This window comes from Argopecten irradians, chromosome 12, assembly GCF_041381155.1.
Source record: "Argopecten irradians isolate NY chromosome 12, Ai_NY, whole genome shotgun sequence".
Taxonomy (NCBI): Eukaryota; Metazoa; Mollusca; class Bivalvia; order Pectinida; family Pectinidae; genus Argopecten; species Argopecten irradians.
In genome coordinates, this window is record NC_091145.1 from 18,380,913 (window position 1) to 18,404,104 (window position 23,192).

The 23,192-nt window shown below is 33.2% G+C and overlaps 1 protein-coding gene across 1 annotated transcript; it reads left to right on the forward strand.

Annotated features, from left to right (window-relative positions):
• Nucleotides 1-3,010: 3,010 nt before the first annotated feature.
• LOC138304975 (uncharacterized) lies at nt 3,011-22,954 on the forward strand. Its single transcript, XM_069245393.1, has 8 exons — nt 3,011-3,110; nt 7,108-7,265; nt 14,326-14,431; nt 14,798-14,952; nt 16,887-17,017; nt 19,379-19,526; nt 21,673-21,808; nt 22,751-22,954. Exons 1-8 carry the CDS (start codon nt 3,057-3,059, stop codon nt 22,952-22,954), a joined length of 1,092 nt encoding a protein of 363 aa, XP_069101494.1. The 5' UTR covers nt 3,011-3,056.
• Nucleotides 22,955-23,192: the final 238 nt, after the last annotated feature.

The following is a 23,192-nucleotide window of genomic DNA, read 5'->3' on the forward strand; positions in this document are numbered from 1 at the left end:
CGAGTTCGAATCCCACATGAAGCAGATGCCAGGTACCAAACGTTAGTCGGTTGGTTTTCTCTGGGGAACTCGGTTTTTCTTAAATGACCTTGCTGTTAATATGGTGTATATCTTAACAAACCAAAGACATGGATAAGAGGATAATATATCAAAAATATACTTGATTTGTGTCATATAATTTCAACATAACACTGCCCACTAACAAATTATTGTTTTTTTTACAATATGTAATATCATAATATATGATTTCTTCGAATTACTATTCTCTTTAAAGTAAATATTCAAAGCAACGATGTGTGTAAAGCATTTGAGAGCTTTTCTCTCGGTAATAATTAATTTCCTGATATCAACCCTCCAGTTGCGTTCAAATTTAATTATTCTTTTATTTCGATGTATAAGTACTAAAACCTCTCAGTTTGATATATTCATTTCAAGCATAATTATAATATTTGTTTTTGTAATCTTGAAACCATGGCAAACATTAATATATCGTATATCTCATATCTTTCTACATTCACTATGAGTCGTACACGGTCTGATGGGCATGCTCGTGCATGGCTTTTGGAGGTGTCTACCACCACAATAGTCCACGCGGAATATTCCGTAGCAATCGTATTAAGATTGAAAGGGAAACAAGGCTTGAGGTCGTGGATTCCAAGGCCAAATAACACATCTTACGTACATCAATGATATTAAGCTTCAGATGAATTATTTAAATGTTTAAATATTACATTTTACTATGTATACATCGAAATAAAATAGTAACCAGATTTGAACGCAACTGGAGGGTGTGATATCAGGAAATTAATTATTATTGAGAGAAAAGATCTCAGGTGCTTTTTTAGAGCGCAACTTAAATAGGATTTCAAATTATTGTTAGATGATTTATATGCATCGATGCTTTAAATATTTGCTTGATATCTCGAAAAAAGATAAAGTAGTTCATTGGCATAAAGACAATTTTTAGTTTCGCTCCACATTGCGTTTGAATAAAGAATGACTTTACTATAATAGATTATATCTTTATAAACTTCTAATCTTGTGATACTTAAGATACCTTCAATATGTGATTTACAAACGTGTACTTGACTAACGTACACCTCAAAAGATCTAAATCTTAGTCAGCAGATCTAAAATGTTATCTTACTGGACTATACACAGACCCTGTACCTGTAGTGTTTCGTCACCTTCCCACACTGATAAAGGCTTCTTTGAATTTACAGACGGCGTTTTAGTTTCGTTTCACATGTTTTCAGAAATGATTTGTGAAGATATGAAGTTTGAACTATGATTTGTGAAGGTTCATGACAGAATGAGTTGTACCTACATATTTGTAGGTCATTTGATAAACACACATCTAAATTGTTTGTATGAGTTGTATAGAGACGCCTGATTAATGGAATCTAATACCCTACCTAGAGAATGTGACAACGAAATCGCAATTCGTGGGGTAATTCATGGACATTTATGAAGATTAGTTTGTAAAGGTTCATATTACGCACATTTACCAATTGCGAGAACAAATAAGTTCATCGAAATAATCAAATCTGAAATTGTCCACAACGTAACTTTATGGCCACACCTGAACATCGTTGATCTGAAATATCTAGCAATAAATCGCAAACTGCTTAAGAAATAACTTCCATAGAACAGTCACGCCTTATTTTTTCAGTTAACATTCTCTAATACTTACCAATCGTGTTGTAGTCTTTATTGTGACAGATAAATGTGGTAACGCGATAAGCATTATCTGCTCGGCTTTAAGACAACCAGTGCCCGATCTCAAACTTGTGTCATAGACAAATGTTAACAATAATGGCCAGCTCAGGCGGTCAGAAAACTAACGTAGCTGTCATATCGATGGTCTTTATGATATAAACAACGATTTTTTTCCTTACTGAGCTACTTCTTAATATGAATATCATACCTTTGTTTCTGTCGCTGTATTAAATAACGATCAGCAGATAAATACCACATGCTTATCTATAATATAAATGCTTTACACTGTCACAAACAGGAAAGAGAATTGTCACATTTTTATTTTCTCTGATAAAGTTTCCACCAGGAAATATTTAACATTAGGAAATATCTGAACATTCGTGGCATAAATCGATTGCTGTTCTCGTGGATTAGTATTCCAATATTTTCTTTCATATATCATTTCAGTTGGCCCTCGATAATCCGGACACCGATAGTCCGGAAACCTTACACTCCGGATGTCGAGGAACGTATTTGATTATTAACTAGGTAAACAAATTCCGTCAGCCTGGAAAACTTGCAATGCGAACGGTTTTGACAGGAGACTCGAATGTCCGGATTATCGAGAGTTCACTGTATTGATACATAATACTAACTTTACAACAATTTAGAAAAAACATACGAAAGTTAGTATTATGTATCAATACAGTGAACTCTCGATAATCCGGACATTCGAGTCTCCTGTTTTCAAATTGGTGATTTTAGTACAGATATAACCTCAGGTTTTGCAACAAATGAGAAATGAAGTGATTAAGGCCCTATGTCGTGATGATTTATATAGGGTATAGGTATTGTAACAAATATATATTGAGCGACTTCACGGATCTAATAGGGTTAAATGACACATATCAGACATTATTGGATTGTGCTGTAATAACAGGGTGAGGACCATGTTACACTTATTGAACTGAAGAAAAAAAATAAAACAAATAAATCACATACAACTGGAAATATTATCAACTTGATTATCAAAATTACATTAATTGCATCCTATCATCAGACTTATCAGCTGTTATGACTAAAATCAACAATAACTGTTACATCACATTCAACACCTCTACAATACCAACTACACGGTTCAAATACACCTTTATAATTTACTACTGTGTAGTATGTAGTATTATCATATTTGATTAACCTTATTTAGAGATATGTTTGTTTTCACCACAGATTCAGAATTCGGCCGATAGATTAGATACTGATGTCCCGCCTGGTCTTTATCACCTGACCCGACTGCTTGTGATGGCGGTGACAGTGATGGCGGTAACCGATTTTGTGTAGCCCTGTTAAAATTGACAATGGAAAGGGCAGCAGTTATCCTCATCTCCGTTCTGGCTTTCTGTTGCTTCCAGGTAATTTGTCTCTTTTTTGTCTTTCGTTGATTCTAGCATTAATGTTTAAAAGGGAGATAACCTGGAGAAAATCACAGGACCTCTGTGTAGATATTACATAACCACTTATGTAGGATAACAGGAAATCATTAAATCATGTTTTTGTATGAAATATGAGAAATAGCGTTATAGTAATACGTTTCGCTACAGCATGATATACGATTACATAAATTAATCTGATCTTTACGAAATAGAAACGTGTAAAATTTGATAGAAAATCGACATATGATATACATATTCAGACACGTTATATAAGCAGTGCCTAGAGAAATGTTCATTATTAGTTATAAAAGTATCGCAAAAATAATGGCAAATATTTTTGAATATCAAATCTCCTAAAGAAGCAACGAATATGGTAAGATATGATCATCTGCTACATTTAAGTAATATTTAATGTTTACATCACTTTTGCCTCGTTCAATATAAAGTTAGTTGATTACGACCACCTCAGGTTAAATATTATGAACTAGAGCACAGTAACCAATGGAATAGTTGTATATTACTATTTGGTTATAAGGAGAATATTAATAAACGATTCAACAATATTGTTTCATTGTATATATATATAACACTAACACCATTCTGCAAATATTGTTGTATTTTATTTTTTTGTTTGTTTGGGTTTATTTTTGCGTTATCTAATTTGTTTTTGAATAAAGGTAATGTACTTTGAAAATATTCTGATATGGAACAACAATCATAGTTTACACTTATCTTCTATAGGTATACTGTTTGTTAATTGACGCTCATTTCCTTCAATGGACGAGCTTGATAACATTGAATGTTGAATGCCGGTGTAGCATGGTGTTATGAATAATGGTAAATTTAACCTGCGGTTAAGGTGTAAGTATGGTGAAGTAAACACGGGGTCATTAAGTGAACTCCGTACTAGAAGTCACGATATCATCTAGGTTGTGTGTTTAATTTCTTATTCATTATATACATATACTCATGATACATTCGAACTACTTATATAGATATAAAAATGGGACTGAGTTTGAAGACATGCGGCTAGTAGAGGTGGTAGTTTCATGTTAAGGGTGATGCTCATTTTTAATGCAGACGCTTGAGTCAATGATTTTACTTCTAGGTATTCAAGAATTTAAATGACTTTGACTCAAGTTATATATTTTGTAGAACAGGCTCATTTTTAATGCAGACGCTTGAGTCAATGATTTTACTTCTAGATATTCAAGAATTTAAATGACTTTGACTCAAGTTATATTTTGCAGAACAGGGTGCCTCCTTTGAAGTTATGAAAAAATGATACTCCATACACTTAATAGTGCTATTGTATGTTAGATATATAGTGTTTAAACATTGTTATTTAATTCAATATTAATGATATTTGCATCTAGGTTATTCACTAACAGAAAAAATATATCTTGAAATAATCATATAAATGGATAAACTGATTGTGTTCATGTAGACACTTGAATTAATACAATTGCCTCTATATCTTCAAGCATTTAAATGACCATGGCTCAAGTAACTACAATGTATATATGATATGAAATGATTACTTGAATATATTTTTTTCCATGTTATGGATATATAACACAAAAATCTGAGGCGGTTTATGGTAAGTGTACGCTCAGATGTTTGTGTTATGTCTCCATAACATAAAATAATCTACTCAAATTAATCCTTATAATTCAAATTACTTAAGATAATATCTTCAAAAATCCAAATTCATTTTGGGACTATTTTTTACATGGAATTATTACGGCGTTATCTCCGCCAATCAGAAGCGACGTTATAAACGGTGACGCCATTTTTTTATTTATGTATATTTTTGAGCCATTTAAAATGCTTGTAACAAGCAAAACTGAAATATTAGCAGAGCAGGATGTCGCGAAGTTATGGATTAATTACTTGTTTTAAAAAAACAACTCAATGAATCTAATAATGCTATTTTATGTTATATATATAGTGCTTGAACATGTTCTTTTTTTTTAAATTTAATATTAATTATATTGACGTCTAGCTTATTTAATAAGATGGACACATCTCTTGAATCAACAAAATAAAGGAAGATTGCTATATAATTATATAGTTTGATTAATGAAAAATTGAAGATTTTTTATGCTTATATATCTTGAAAAATTGTGGGTTAATTTTCTTGAAAATTCACTGAATTAAGAAAACATGTATGTTTTTATTCTTTAAGGTTTCTGAAACAATCGAACGAAGAAAATTTAATCTATTTGTGTGAGGATGTTTTTATCTCATTACCAAAAAACAAAATCCTAAAAATTAATTATGAGGAGAAAGAAAACATCTTTTTAAAAAAAAAAAAAAAAAAAAAACCCATAGATATACATGTACATCATATCTTTTAAAAGATACATAAATGATAGAATATTCTGTTATTTTAGTTTATGGAACATATGTACCTATGATGAAAATTGGTTTTTCATTTACAGAAAAGGTTAAAAATGCCAAATTTAGATATAAATATAGAAAAAAAAACCATAGATATACATGTACATCATATCTTTTAAAAGATACATATATGATAGAATATTCTGTTATTTTAGTTTATGGAACATATTTACCTATGATGAAAATTGGTTTTTCATTTACAGAAAAGGTTTTAAAAAAAACCCAAAAAACATAGATATACATGTACATCATATCTTTTAAAAGATACATATATGATAGAATATTCTGTTATTTTAGTTTATGGAACATATGTACCTATGATGAAAATTGGTTTTTCATTTACAGAAAAGGTTAAAAATGCCAAATTTAAATATAAATATAGAAAAAAAAACCATAGATATACATGTACATCATATCTTTTAAAAGATACATATATGATAGAATATTCTGTTATTTTAGTTTATGGAACATATGTACCTATGACGAAAATTGGTTTTTCATTTACAGAAAAGGTTAAAAATGCCAAATTTAGATATAAATATAGAAAAAAAACCATAGATATACATGTACATCATATCTTTTAAAAGATACATATATGATAGAATATTCTGTTATTTTAGTTTATGGAACATATTTACCTATGATGAAAATTGGTTTTTCATTTACAGAAAAGGTTTAAAAAAAAACCCAAAAAACATAGATACACATGTACATCATATCTTTTAAAAGATACATATATGATAGAATATTCTGTTATTTTAGTTTATGGAACATATGTACCTATGATGAAAATTGGTTTTTCATTTACAGAAAAGGTTAAAAATGCCAAATTTAAATATAAATATAGAAAAAAAAAACATAGATATACATGTACATCATATCTTTTAAAAGATACATATATGATAGAATATTCTGTTATTTTAGTTTATGGAACATATGTACCTATGATGAAAATTGGTTTTTCATTTACAGAAAAGGTTAAAAATGCCAAATTTAAATATAAATGTAGAAAAAAAAAACATAGATATACATGTACATCATATCTTTTAAAAGATACATATATGATAGAATATTCTGTTATTTTAGTTTATAGAACATATTTACCTATGGTGAATATTGGTTTTTCATTTACAGAAAAGGTTAAAAATTCCAAATTTTGAAATATAAATATAGAAAAAAACCACGTATGATTTATTCGAAACTCTGACAGAAGATGCATAACAACACGGTCACATGATCAAACAAATATGAAGAATATTGAACAACGGGAAAATGTTGGGTAATGTGAGACTACCACGTAATTTACAGAAGATAGGAAATTTACAGTATAACAGGGGTGGGTACCATGACCATGATCCGAACCTTCCTCTTTCCACCTTCAATTTGTTTTATCTAAGATAATGTTGGTTTGCCTGCTGAGTTCATTACCTTGTCTCGAACTAATCTGTATTATCAGATTTGAAATGTTGAAGGACCTATGTTGAATTTCAACCTATATTCACATTGACTAATTGTGTTGATGGTGTTACTGTTTTATTTTATTTCTAAGTTGAATATTTATTTTACTGTACAGAATGTCGATGGCAGAGTTAGTTACTCTCTGAAGTTGATAAGCTTCTCTAACCCTGATGGTACATCATGGGATCAACTACGTTACCATGGCAACAGACGACTGTGTGATAGCAGAAGTACTGATGTTTGTGATACCTACATCAAAATATGTATACAGATGTAAGTATGATTAGTAACGGCACCTACATATACGAGTATGCTTGAAACAAATCTACATGCATGTTTACTCGGGGATAATTAACTCTAAACTTTTTGGGAAAACCATGTCATTTTTTCTTGCATCATCCATGAAAAGAGGAAAAAGCTAGGGTTATCGAACTACTTTTTGAGATACTTGAGCTAAAATAGACCATACTTATAGATTTATTTGCTAGCCAAAACAGAGAAAAATACCTTAAGTACTATTTTTCTAAATATTAGCCGTAATCATGGTGATGAAAATGAAAACCCGTGTAAATAGTTAAATAAGATAACTAAAGCCATACATATGTTTCGAATATCACCACTGTATTAAATCCGCGCCGTAATCCCCATGTTTGAATTGTCTTCCGGTTTTATGTTAAGACAACAAGATAACTGTATTTCATAGATTTCCATAAATTACAGATGGGTATAGTTTGAACAAAATGCAGATCTACAGATATCATTATTGTGTATCATCATCACATTTTATGTTTACTTTGCCACTATTGTGGCGAATTCAGTTAATGAATGCTCATTCCACGCCGATAAACATGGGATGTCGTCAGATTTGTTGAAATTACATTTGAAAACGACCTTTTAAAGAAGTGACAGTTTTTAAGTATAAATATTCCACCATCAGGGTGCCATGTACACATCCATACAGACGACGTTACATGTTAAATCTTGCCCAAAATTATGATACATTGTCGTAGAAATGTTACGTGTTTGGATCTATACTTTGAAATGGAGAGCTACGGTTTGGAGTTTTGGTTTGGATGGATATTCTTATATTTATTAGACGTATTCTATCGATTTTTTTAAATTTTTGAGAGACATTACACCTTTTAGCAGATTTCAAATTGATTGCCGAGATAACACCGTTGGGCAGCAGCAGCTGAACCATCCAAATGTCTTCATATCCCATGATATTGTACCAGTTTGCTCCTTAGTATACTTTTTGTTGGGTTGTTGAAAGTGCCTTTCATAGACAGCTTGTGTTCTTTCAGTAGTATATTTTGTGTATCTGTAGCAGGACTTGACTATCTCAATCATCGGTAACTTGTAGAGCATCAAGTAAATATTGAGGTGTCCCAGAATCGAACCCCAGAATGGCAACTACATGTTTCGTTTTGCACATATTGAAGGAATCGTAGTATTCCCTGAACGTTTGTGGTACCTGCATGTTGAGTAACCAAATAACATGGTTATTTGGTGATAGAAATATGTGTAGAACGTAGTTGATGTTTTTTCTTTAAACATTCATTTGTTTGGCTTATTTTGTCAGTATACATATCATGATACAACATTTTATACACTGTCATAAACTTTCTCGATGCAACTCATTATTTTTCCTGGTTGTCGTTTCGCATGCATCTTTACATTTAATATAAACAAATTGGCAATGCATGCGATGGATGCTGGTTAACAAAAACATTCTTTCAGTTAGTCGTTAACTGAACGAAGTGAGTCTGGCCTAGCACTGCAATTTACCGGTCTTTGTTAACCCCAAGGGTAGTATCATCTTCAGTATTAGCATATACTATTGGCGTCATATTTGTAGATCGATGCAGATGCACCGTATAGTCGGTTATTTTCGTGAGTCACATTTACTGTACCCAGAAGACCAGATCCCAAACAAAATCCATTAAACTTTAATTTTCTCATGATGTTCAGTTTAACTCGCAAAAAATATTGATACCAGTAAATGAACTCGCTATAAGGTAAAGAACAAATATGAGAATTTTAAATAGGTGGTGACTAAGTTATGAAAATCCTTAATTGTTCTGTATACTTAATTCTATGTCTGATAAAGGCTACCATTAAATCTTATCAAGCTTAGTAAAACAGATAACGCCCGGCCCAAAACCCACAATACAGTTTTAAGTCTAAAACAGTTTTTCTGGACTCTTTCCCAATGGTGAGAGATTTGTAGATGTAGGATGGGTAACATCTATTTACAAACATTACCGATTACACAATATTTAAATAGACGTGATCCATCTTATATATGTCATCACCAGGAACGCGTCCATGTGCTTAGACAAAATTATTATATACATGTCCTAGCAAATCAAAAATTACGTTACAAAAAAAAACATTTATGTTTTTGTTAGGCTTACTCTAAACTTAGGTCTAAGATTGTTTTTATGAATCTGGAACCTGGTTTCATATAGAGATTGAACAGTGTTTTGATTGCGTTAAAGGTGGTATGAACGCAATGGGGATACAGACATATTCAATGTAGCGCGTTAGCGCTACATGTAGAATATGTCTGTATCCCATTGCGTTCATACCACCTTTAACGCAATCAGAACACTGTTCAATCTATATATTTACATAAATAAATCTACCTTTACATACAATTTAAAACGGTGATGGTTGCCAAGTTGGGTAACTACGGTAGTCAGGATGACCGAAGATATAGTTCCGATTGTTGAATGTTATAGCTGCAGTTTGGTTTGAAATACAACAATGACACTTTTCAATTATTTTCAACATATATTTTTTTTCAATTTGATAACATATATTAATAATGTCCATTTCGAATAAAAATGAGATAACCAAGGCGGAACGACTACTGGTATGTATCGTTGTCAGGGTAGTGATGCGGTCCGAAGTGAAGCGAGCCGCCATATTTGATTTTCAACCGAGGAAAGTGACTGTGATAAAGCCTATTGATGGTATGACCGTTGAGCTGCTGAATGTTTGTCATGTATGTATCGGTCTAAGAACGCGATATACACTAAATTCTTCGCAGTCATGACTTTTATTTAATTGTACGGAGGATAGACAAGTGTAGGCCTATTTTGAATGCAAAGACGGGGCCATTTAAGCTGATGATACTGTTTCGGATAGACTATACCTGTAATGGTTTTTTTTCTGGAAACCTGTATATGATCTGTTAACCTATTGTTCGCTTAGACGCTCCCAGAATTATTCACCGACAATCAGATGTTCTGTATATTTAGGTGAGATGAGTGACCGTACACACATGTACATCTGACGTAACTATGGGATTCCCCGAACATTCCTGAGGAAAGCCCCCCGGTTGTAGCCCCGACCAGCGATTCATTTTGTAGTTTATTACCGTTATAATGCTTGAACACATGTTTTGTTTTGATGTCAAATACATATTTAATTGGATCTAATAAAAACTCTTTATTGTTATTTTAAAATCCGTCAACTTATGACGCAAAAATCTTATCGAAGCGTGAACTAGAAGAAGTCCGAACCTGCACCGCGTTTGTATTCATACATCATTGCGTTTACGCTAATTTGAACGCAACTCCCCTCCCGTTGACTATATAGGGGCATATGTAAATATATAAAAATCATTGAATTTTCTGGTTCTCCGCCAGTAAACAATACTTTCTAATTTTATTCTCTAAACAGTCAAGGGATTACATTGAAATTATGACTTCGATTGGTAGTCTTTCACTTAACGCATTGCGCAAGGTTTAGTAAATAGTTTTTGTGTCTCTGTTGGAAATGTTCTACAATTTGTGACAACGACAAATCACTTTAATTCATCTGAAGTAGAAGAAATAATGTGTTTCAAACCTATAGTAAAGATAAAAAATTTCTAATGGTATCCAAACCGGTTCATTTGTTGAGCAACGTTTCATCCAAATCGGATCTATACACATATCAAAACCGGAGCATCATGTCAAAAACAACAGCAGGATCAATAGTACTTTAATTACTTCTCTTACAACATCCTTTTCCGACCATATATAGTCTATACTACCAAACTACCATACCATATCATTTTAAACTACCAAAAACACACCATACCATATTAGTTTATACCGCCAAAACACCATACCATATTAGTCTGTACCGCCAAAAAACACATACCATATTAGTCTATACCGCCAAAACGCCATACCATATTAGTCTATACTGCCAAAACACCAAACCATATTAGTTTATACAGCCAAAACACCATACCATATTAGTTTTTATACCGCCAAAACACCATACCATATTAGTTAATACCACCAAAACACCGAACCATATTAGTCTATACCGCCAAAACACCATACCATATTAGTCTATACCGCCAAAACACCATACCATATTAGTCTATACCGCCAAAACACCATACCATATTAGTTTATACCGCCAAAACACCATACCATATTAGTTAATACCGCCAAAACACCGAACCATATTAGTCTATACCGCCAAAACACCATACTATATTAGTCTATACCGCCAAAACACCAAATCATATTAGTCTATACCACCAAAACACCAAACCATATTAGTCTATACCACCAACGCACCATACCATATTAGTCTATACCACCAAAACACCATACCATATTAGTTGATACCACCAAAACACCATACCATATTAGTTGATACCACCAAAACACCATACCATATTAGTCTATACCGCCAAATCACCATACCATATTAGTCTATATTGCCAAAACACCATACCATATTAGTTAATACCGCCAAAACACCATACCATATTAGTCTATACCGCCAAATCACCATACCATATTAGTCTATAACACCAAAAACACCATACCATATTAGTCTATACCGCCAAAACACCATACCATATTAGTCTATACCGCCAAAAACACCATACCATATTAGTCTATACCACCAAAACACCATACCATATTAGTTAACAATGCCAAAACACCATACCATATTAGTTAATACCGCCAAAACACCATACCATATTAGCTAACAACGCCAAAACACCATACCATATTAGTCTATACCACCAAAACACCATACCATATTAGTCTATACCACCAAAACACCATACCATATTAGTCTATACCGCCAAAACACCATACCATATTAGTCTATACCGCCAAAACACCATACCATATTAGTCTATACCACCAAAATACCATACCACATTAGTCTATACTACCAAAACACATACCATATTAGTCTATAACACCAAAACACCATACCATATTAGTCTATACCGCCAAAACACCAAACCATATTAGTCTATATACCACAACCAAAACACCATACCATATTAGTTTATACCGCCAAAACACCATACCATATTAGTTTATACCGCCAAAACACCATACCATATTAGTTTATACCGCCAAAACACCATACCATATTAGTTTATACCGCCAAAACACCATACCATATAGTTTATACCGCCAAAACATTAAACCATATTAGTCTATACTACCAAAACACCATACCATATTATTTATACCGCCAAAACACCATACCATATTAGTCTACACCGCCAAAACACCATACCATATTAGTTTATACCGCCAAAACACCATACCACATTAGTTTATACCGCCAAATCACCATACCATATTAGTTTTATACCGCCAAAACACCATACCATATTAGTTTATACCGCCAAAACACCATACCATATTAGTTTTATACCGCCAAAACACCAAGCCATATTAGTCTATACTACCAAAACACCATACCATATTATTTATACCGCCAAAACACCATAGCATATTATTTATACCGCCAAAACACCATACAATATTAGTCTACACCGCCAAAAACACCATACCATATTAGTTTATACCGCCAAAACACCATACCACATTAGTTTATACCGCCAAATCACCATACCATATTAGTTTATACCGCCAAAACACCATACCATATTAGTTAATACCGCCAAAACACCATACCATATTAGTCTATACCGCCAAAATACGTAATGTAGAATTATTCATTCGCGACGACAAAAAAGTTCAATATTTTTGTGTAAAAAAAACCATGATAAATAAAGTTAATTACAGAGATAATTTTATTTAATCAGATCAGAACTTTAATATATATCCAATTTTGCTAAAAGTTAATATGTAGCGTAATAGAATCTAACATAAAGTATTTGTACTCAGCCACGTGTGTGAACTCGGTGACCGTTATTGTGCAGCGAGGCGAAGCTGACGCACGCTTACACACTGGAGTTTGCCGAAGTTGTCAAAACACCAGTGTTCAAGTAGCTAAATGTATTTGAGATTGTCGTCTGACTTGACGATATTACATCCTTGGGAGCCCTAGAACAGTAGTTGAACATTTTGCTACCGGAAGGACAAGATTTGTAACCGCTATTTAGGTGTTGTAGGAATAATCTGTTTCATATTTTATATGTAGGCTCATCTTTGGCCTGAGTGAATGATAGTTAGCTATTGTGTTTTATAACTAAAGTCTTGATTCTCATATAACACTGGATGAAAAGAGATAGGATCATTCAGCTCAAGCTCCAATCAGGGTAGCCATTTTGAAGCCTAAAATTCTAATGTTTTTACCCATTTTTTCTAGATTTCGAACCTAGATTTCAATATGGATTTCCAATTTCATATCATGGTTCCTAGGGATAATACCTATCAGAAAAACGTTTTAATTATGAAATTCATAATTAACCAGCTAAGGTCTATTTTTCATTCAGTTGGTTGATTCCTACAAAGTATTCAACATGCGACATCGGAAATATGCAGAAATTTGGGTTATTTACAAAACCATGCTTGATTGTGTTAACGATATCATGCAATATTTTGATATTGTGTTGGAGTGTTTGAAGAAACGGAGAGATTTATAACACAAATAACACTTGCTACAGTTACACGGAAATGTCTGGGGTACGGTGCACTCATTGTCTTATTGAGATTGTCGTTATTGGTGACACAGCATACCATTTTTTACCTTGAAGCGAACAATTTTCCGCCATTTTGATTGCAACGACAATCATGTATGTGACGTAGTTTCTCCCCCGTGTATATGCAGTCTAGGGGCCGCGGTGGCCGAGGAGTTAAGATGTACAGACATATTACCAAAGCTCTTCACCTTTGGGTTGCAAGTTCAAATTCCATTTGGGGCAGTTACCAGGTAGTGATCGCTGGTCGGTGGCTTTTTTTAGGGTACTCCGGCTTTCTTCCACCGTCTAAACCTTGTACGTCCTTTGACGACTCTGATTGATAATATGACGTTCTACTAATAAAACTATAATTAAAAACTAACCAAATCCTAAATATACATTCTGTCCTGATTTCGGTTACAGGAGGGGTAAATGTTTTATAAACCACGATTCCAAAGTATTTCCCAACAGTAACAATATCACCTTTGGTAATGACACCACATGGACAGGGACGACAAATAACTGGGATGTAAGTATTGGTGAACTTTACGATGTTTATAAGGTTGAGATGAAATGATGTCAATTTGGTTTGACAGTATGTTATTATAGCCGGTAGAGAAACATATCGTGAGCATTGAACAAATACACACAAATATATATATATCTAAAAAAAATCTATGGGTGATTTTATTTGTAGGATATTACAATATAATATTTCTTATTGAATAAATGATATTTGGTAAATAATTTGAACGGTCTTAGTGAAGGATTTTCTGACATTGATCCAATTTTCTAGATATTTATATTGTCTATATATCAAAACTGATAATTTATATCTAATCTTATGGTAGATGAAACATAAGCTGTTTGTAATAATCAAAATTTCAATTTCCAGTCGAATCTCTTAGCCATGATTAATCCATTCGACAAGGACAGTCCGAATAAACCTGGTGATTTGATAGACATTTTGAATATCCCTCTGTCGGTATGGCCGGGATTAAAACAAGAATGCACTGGACATCAACCCATTGTAATGACGAATCATACCACGTAAGTTATTAACAAACCATGTAATTTTTATCACACATTGTAGTATATTGGCAATGTAACTGGGTTCAAGTAAAATAACAGTACGTACTTAATAGTTTTGCTATGGTGTACGCAGTTTAAAGCGTCCTAGTTGTGAACAGACAGTACTACTAGACATATTGTTCTTTTAATTTATCATCTTGAACCTTGTACGTTTGTTTGTGTACGGGTATCCTATATTATTGTATTCCGTCTTTGCATATTATAGAGTTAGCTCCCTTGCGGTTAGGTATCGATTAATACGTCATTTTTGTGAGCGCAATTCGCGTCGTTTTCTCCGAAAAGTATGACGTTACGCTCGCAAACACATGACGTCACAATCAATACCTACCCGCATATTACAGATAACTCTATAATATGCAAATACGTAATATAGTGTCGTATACGCCTGACTAAAGTCTTGTACAGAAACGAATTAATCTTAGCGCCTCGTATATATACCTATACACAGTATATTGTTGGCTTAAATATTGCTCTGTACCTGCATATGTACAGAGGAGAGTTGGATAAGCAATATTTTATAATGTTGACCTAATGGAGTGGGATGGGAGATTAACAAGCAATGATGACACATATCAATCAGATACTTCCTTCACACATTTTTATAATGTCTCTTCTGAAAATAGGAATTATTGTATGTAAACAATGGAAGAATTTCAAATTGATTTATTTATTAGAGATCGGTTTTGCTAAATAGGACTCTCGTAATGTTTGACAAAACAGGAAATAAAATGTTTAATATTGAATTCATAAACACTCCTTTATCATCGTTCTCATCGTTCATGATTTGTTAAAAATCGACCAGCTGTTTTCAAACCATCCATGTCATAATTGTAACTTTCTTATACTTCTATGTAGAAAAAAACGACGTTATCGTGACGTCAAAATATATATATTGACGTTGCGTATCGATTTGAAAAATGAGCCCCATGGAAAGTCAACGGAATCAAACGTTTAAATTGTTTTATTTGATCAAGTAGTCAGAAAATTAATTATAAGTATTGATGTCACTATTTTTTTCATTTCATCGGGTTATAAGTTCTGTTACATTCACACAGGTTGGTAACAAAATTTCTTTCATACCCCGATGAAATTAAAAGATAGTGACATCAATGCGTAATAAAATGTGACATGTCCCTGTGTGACGTATGTACGTCTCTATAAAATCAAGTGATGAAGCCTAAACGACGATAACAAAAGCTATATGAAAGTCAATGGATATCGATTTACCATTAATCAGGTGTTTAACTTGTATCAAGGCTAAAGGGTACATAAACGACTAGAACAATGACTGTCACATCACGTTACAGTGATACAACCGTATCACACAGTCTTGACATTATCCTTCCGCAACTTTGGCGAACGATTTTTGCAATCATTTCTAAATCTATTTTAATGGGGGGGGGGGGGGGGGGGTTTTCATCTGAATTATTCTGATTAGATAATGGTTTCTAGATAAATGTATGCCAAATTGTAATATATGCACTTTTTATTTTAATTAGTTGTATTCTAATGACGGACTACTTTCTTATGTCTCTCATTGTAGACTTGCCCGAGTCCAAATACTATTTAATTAATTAATATTAAAAGAAAATAATTAAATACGAATGAATTGAAATATAAGGATTGAATCTTGCTTTGGTCGATTTCATAGGGTGATGAATTGAGTTCCTCTTGAAACAAATTTAACATGATCTGCTTCAATATGATTTAAGAGGAACTCAATTCATCACCTCCTGAAACCGGCCAAAGCAAAATTCAATCCTTAAATAAACAAAGTTTACCATCCATACATGCAGGTCATTAATCTCAGTATGTACTTTTGCGTACGTACATGTTACCGGAACAGAACTTCGATTTTCGACGCGGAGTATTACTATTTCCTAACATTTCAGCCTGATCATGGAGTTTAAGGCATGGTGTAGCCCGGGTTACTCAGGGCCCGGATGTACCTTTCGGTATACCGGAAGTGATCCATACCTAACGTGTAATAACGGAAGTGTGAATCTGCAGTGTTCCAATGAAGGTAAGATTCCAAAAACAGTTAGACAATGTTATAATTTCTATCACGTTCTAACCCCTCACTGGTGTTACACCAAATTCATTAACTTACAATACGCTAATATAATTTTAGGCAAAGCGTATCTGAGAGCGCAGCAGTACATTTTTGTAAGTCCATTCTTTTTGTGTCTTTAACTGTTACTAAATAGAAAAATTGCAGGTAAATAAAGGATTTTTAACGGCGAAATAGTTATCTCCCATGACCCATCAGTCTTATCGATGTTGATACGTGCTTTGTTCTTATTGCTTATTGTGTGCACTGACTATCTGTACTGCTAGAAACCATTTATATAATTATTTGAGTCATAGCTTTGCTGAATTACTGACATTGAGTTTATTACAAGAACAACAATATTGAGCATACTGTCTTGCGCAACAATAATAAATTGCAAAATTAAAAAAGAATAATCGAAGGAAACACAAAAAATTAAAACGTTTAATATGAATCATGCACGGCATGGGAAGATCGAAGCTCTATTTGTTTATTTTCTTTTCTATTTCAAGACATAATTTACAAATAAAAGGACGTAATTTAAAGTAGACATTGAATCGGATTTGGACGTTCATTTTCTGTTCCCATGCATATGCAGTGTTAGAGGCCTGGGTGCCGAGTATGCGAATTATAGGATTTCGGGCCATTTGTTGACGTGATGTGACGTCATGATTCCTTGTGCTCATCTTCGCTTGGTGGATATTTTGACATTCCGTAGTTTTTTTTTAAATTTCAAAAGTGTTTTTATTATTATTAAAAACAAATTGAAATGTTTCATCACATATGTTAATGCATTTTCATCAGTTAAATATATTTACTGCGAAGAACAGTACCGGAGCAACGCAGGTTAAACCGGAAGAACGGAAAAATTTGAGCAATCCATGCATGCAGGTCATTAATCTCAATATGTACTTTTGCTTACGTACATGTTACCGGAACATTTTTTTCGATTTTCGACGCGCTTCACGCGTTTCGCGCGTCGAAAGTGCTTAGCTCTTATTAATATGAATTTAAGGGAAACCCTCAGAAGAGCGCAGCTACATGTAAAAATGTTACAAAACGGACCCAGAACGAGATTGTTTAAACTTGTATAGTCCGATCATTGATTTTTTAAATGCAATTTTTCAACAGTTGTCATGTATACAGGTCAGAAAGAAATATTCAACTACCGTAAAATAGTTCAATTTCCTATCGACCTTGTTTCTCTCTAAGGCAGAACCTGGCAACATGCCATGTATCAAAAATGCGCGGGAATTGTGCCGTCATTTTTGAAACCAAAGACGTCCTGACGTCACGGCTGACGGTGCCGAGCACTTGACAACACACAGAGTATATTGACCAGTACATTTATTGTGCCGTTCTTGTCTTTGTGTAGTTATCTAAAACCATTTACAGTAATTTAAAAGTGTATCCTGATCACACGTTTTGTCTATAGAGAAAATTTCAAATCTCGTCGTGCTAATAACGAGAATTAAAACATGGCAGCCTGCATGGAGGCGCGAGACTTTTCCCGCGGGGCACGATTTCAAAGTCCATGAGGTACTGGAATGTATTGGAATCTATCTGCTCACACACGTGTTATGGTTATTAGTAGAGCATCGCTCTACGCGGTGTTTGTCCGTGCAGAGAGCTGCGCTCTTACTAGTAAACCACTTGAAAATTTCTATAATCCGTAAGATCAAGTGCTGCAACACAGTTTAAGTCTGTTAGGTGTATAACTACCCATCTTGTACGTCTATGCTAATTGTGGATGAAGTCAAACTTTCAAATGAAGGGTTCTGTATCCTTTCTCAACAATATGACTGAAGGCAAGGCCTTAATCATTTATTTTTTTATTTTTTATTCATATACTCACACTCTATCCTTGTCCCGAAACCCGCATTTGAGAAGGAAATCTATTGAAGAGAAGGAAGAAATTTTTATTTTCGTAACAGATATTCCGTTTTTGGTTAGCTGATTATATTGGAAGATGTTCAATTACTTGAACGCTTACAAATAATGAGAAATAGCCCTAAATTGCTGCCGGATGAAGATTAATTGATTATATAATGAGCTGACTTCAAAGCATCGCATTCGCGCTGATGGGATTTTTTTAACAGTTGGTAAAAAATGGCGGCTGCAAACTGAAGCTTTTAGGGTATAGGATTGAATTTTGAATATTGAAGATTGATTTTTATTACTGATCTTTACAACTCTTTACTTATATTGCATCTCTTTAGGAAATCGTTTCCGCCTCCTTCATTGAATATGACGTCGATGAATTCCTTTCAATTGCAAATATCTCTTATGCTTTATGGAAAAAGTAATTTTTAAGAGAAATATGTTCTTTTTTAGAGCCAGCTATAGTTAGATATTCATCCTACACTCCGTCCAGCTCCACATCAATCCAGAGCTTTGAACAACACATCGGTGCCTTCTTGAAAAATCACATTTGTGATACATTACGATTGTACAGTAAACAATCTCTGTGGTCTCTCTCCAGGTAAACATACATTGAAAGGGACATGAATGGGATTTTTTTATTTGTTACCACGGTGTCACATCTAAGATATGAATTACAATTTAAATGTCCTAAATGTACCACCATATTTTTAGAGAAAACAAATCACTGTAAACAAACGTATTTTTTCGAGGCAACTTAATTTCCCGTTTTAGTAATTTATGATATTTTCATGACGATTTTAGTTTATTTGCACAAATTCTAATTGCACGCCAAAATACACTGATTTACAGTATGTTTTTCATACATATATTTTCGAGGTGAAATATTTTGATCAAATACGATAACATGCTTGGCCAACTGTTAAGGATCTATCTGGTGCTGTTGAAGTCTCGTTGAAGTCTCGTTTCAACATTAATCAAAGAGGTTTTTTTCAAAAACTAATTTACTCTTTTTTGTAGAAATTATGTATGGAATATATATAAAGATTTCTATTGCTTGTAGATTTTTTTACACAATTTGGCGTTCATTTTGAAATTGTGTTTTTCTTGCACTTTGTAAAGAGTTTAAATTTTTCTTGTTTTGTTTCAACATTTTCACTTCAATAGCCTGTTCTATTGGTCTTTTGTTTTTACAATATAGTGAGATTAAATTAATTTGGAATTTTTAGCAAAAAATGCTGAAGAACCAAACAAATTGTAACTGGATAAGAAAATCAAGCACACTGGCCACCTAATTTTATGCTGATTTTAGAAAGAGTAACGTGTTTTCTATGGAACTGCAAAATTTTAGAAAAAGTTAGTCATCAGTAATTTTTCTGTGAGGCGTTGAATCTGTCAGAAATCGGACAAAACGAGGTGCTTTCATCTTCAAAATTAATGGGGTTGGGGTAATATATACTTCTTTTCTGGGCAGAAAAAAATGCGTTGCCTGTGCGATACTATTATTTTCCTAAAAACACTTTAGTTTTGTCAATTTTACGCGAATTTTCATACTTGTCCGACAACGAATTTGGAAAATATTGCTTTAGTTTGTTATGTGTATGGCCAATACGGTAAAAATTCCGGTTATATTTCAATTTACGTCTAATAGGTATTGGTTAATTCACAATAGCTTAAAATCAAGTACACCAGCATATTTTTTTTCATTTTTAACTTTGGTATGAACGCCTTTATATGTATTTCCAAAAGTCCATACAAGAAAAAAAAGTTAATCGTCAGAAAAATTTGACTTTTCATAAGAGCAGATCCTTAAGCCATCTGGGGATTAGGTATTATAATACAATTAAAGGGACAATTCAGTAATGCTAATTCGTTACATAACCACGAAGCAAAATATGACATCAATGTATTGTTCTACAATCCTTATGAAACATTTGACAAGAAATAGTGACAAATTCCACAACATTGTTAAGTATTTTAATTAATATCATTGAAATTCCAAATCGTTGATCAACACGATTAAGCAGGTACAACATGTACGCTGTACCCTTGCCCGAGTCAAAGTCACGCACGTTAAACAAAAGCAATACATAACCACTGAGGAGTTGATGAAATTATTTTTAGACAAAAACATGCATCTAATAATGTTAACACAACTGAAGAGCGTTTTGTGAAGTTCTAGATAAAAATTCTTTACAACACAGGCAAAGGTCAGGGTTCGGCATACAAGACTATGTGTAATGGCGATTGAACAGTTCACATACTTTGACAACAGTGGGCTTTTCTGACATATCACAATTTCCATTAGAACTGGTTTGTATCCGAAATATGTACAAGTTTCAATGTACTCTTCAGATCGAATTGTCTCTTTAAAGGTATAGATGTATCTAAATGGCAGATAAATAGAAAAGCGCTTATTAATAATCCAAACTTTTAAAAGATTTTTTTTATAATTTCAATAAACTACAATGTCAATTTTCCCGCTTACACTAACTTGGTGTCAGTAAACAGGTTTCCCATTCATGTACAAAGGTATTACTACACACATTCTAAACTGTATTTATTGATTCATAATACAGATCATGGTTATCATTAGAGTTACGAGAGTGTCTGTGGCAAAATGTAGATATTATTTAAATCTTAGGTAATATTAGCGGTTTTTGACGTTATAAGGATGTATTTCACAGTTATTTCACGGACAGTTTATCTTACACCTTTTGAATCATACATCAATGTCCAATATCCAGGGTAGGGTTTATTGCCAAATGTGGAGACAAGCCGGTAGACCCTATAGTAGTACAGGCGGCACTGGGTACGGAGGGATACCAGAATCAGGGGAGTCTGAAAATAGTCCCTACACCATTAAACAATTACCGACAAGGGGTAAGTCTGTTCTTAGTCTGTACGAGTTATACATTTTATTGTAAAATATAAATTCATAATGTTAATTGGAAAATATACTCGCTCAAATCCGTATTCTTATGTTGACAATTTACTGTAAACTGAATGTTAAAACGATTTGTTCAGGAAGATTGTTTGTATTTCAGATATAATATTAAATTACCGAATGCAGTTTAAATCATAGTCGTTATACAGTTTTGAAAATTATTCAGAAAAAAATGAATATATAAATAAGCAAAACTAATTAAAAAATATTCCTTATACAATGTATTGATCTGCTGTACACGATAATAATTCAGAAATCCATTGCTCAATAGCCCTATATGAAATACGGTAGAAACATTATAATTATTTCAGTTTGATTTATTGGTATTATCTATCAGACAATAATATGAAGTTGTATGTGCCGTAATTTTAAACTTTTGATATGGCGTTCGCTAACAAAAGTTACCAACATTTTGAGTATAACGATAGGTTTTATTTTATAACTACAAATAAGAGCTGAAAATTATTTTTCATATTAACATCTACAGTGCCTTGAAAATCAATACATAGGTCAGACCATGAAGCCAGGTTGTCTCATTTCACATTTTAACAGATATATTAGTAAGTGTAAAGTGATTTATGCAGGGTGGTTCAATCTAAACATACATAAGGCATAAAATAAGATTTCTACAGTGCATAAATCATACGTTTAAGGCATCATACATGTTTCCCTGTCCATTTGAATGATTTTCACAGCTTAATTCATCAAACCATATGGTTTTCAATACGTTACTGAAGAAAAAATAACATGTCAAATTTTCGTCCAGTTATGGCACATATAACTTTAATTAAAATACCCTGTTGATAAAACTATGATGTAGCGGCGAAACACACTGGGTTTATATAATCACAGAGGTTCTTTTGTCTACTTTTTTTTAGATGAATGTAGTTGCGATTTTCGCTGTGAAGATACAAAGCTACACAAACCAAGACAGAACCTGTAAAACAAAAGGAACCAGGAAATGTTGTGACGGCGGTAATCTACCCCATTGTGATACAGACACGTGCGACACGCATTTCAGATCTGTGTCACAAGTAATTACATGTTCGACACACATTTCAGGATCTGTGTCAGCAAGTTAGTTACACGTGCGGATCTGTGTGCGACACACACAAGTAAGTTACAACAAGTAAGTTACATGTTCGACACACATTTCAGGATATGTGTCAACACGTAAGTTACTCGTGCGACACACATTTCAGGATATGTGTCAACAAGTAAGTTACATGTTCGACACACATTTCAGGATCTGTGTCAGCAAGTTAGTTACACGTGCGGCACACATTTCAGGATATGTGTCAACAAGTAAATTACACGTGC

Excerpts from the sequence above, each read along its gene's own strand:
- LOC138304975 (XM_069245393.1), top strand. The coding sequence starts at position 3,057 with ATGGAAAGGGCAGCAGTTATCCTCATCTCCGTTCTGGCTTTCTGTTGC. Across the intron at positions 14,432-14,797 it reads GGACGACAAATAACTGGGAT|TCGAATCTCTTAGCCATGAT; the intron begins GTAAGTATTGGT and ends TTCAATTTCCAG. Across the intron at positions 14,953-16,886 it reads GTAATGACGAATCATACCAC|CCTGATCATGGAGTTTAAGG; the intron begins GTAAGTTATTAA and ends CTAACATTTCAG.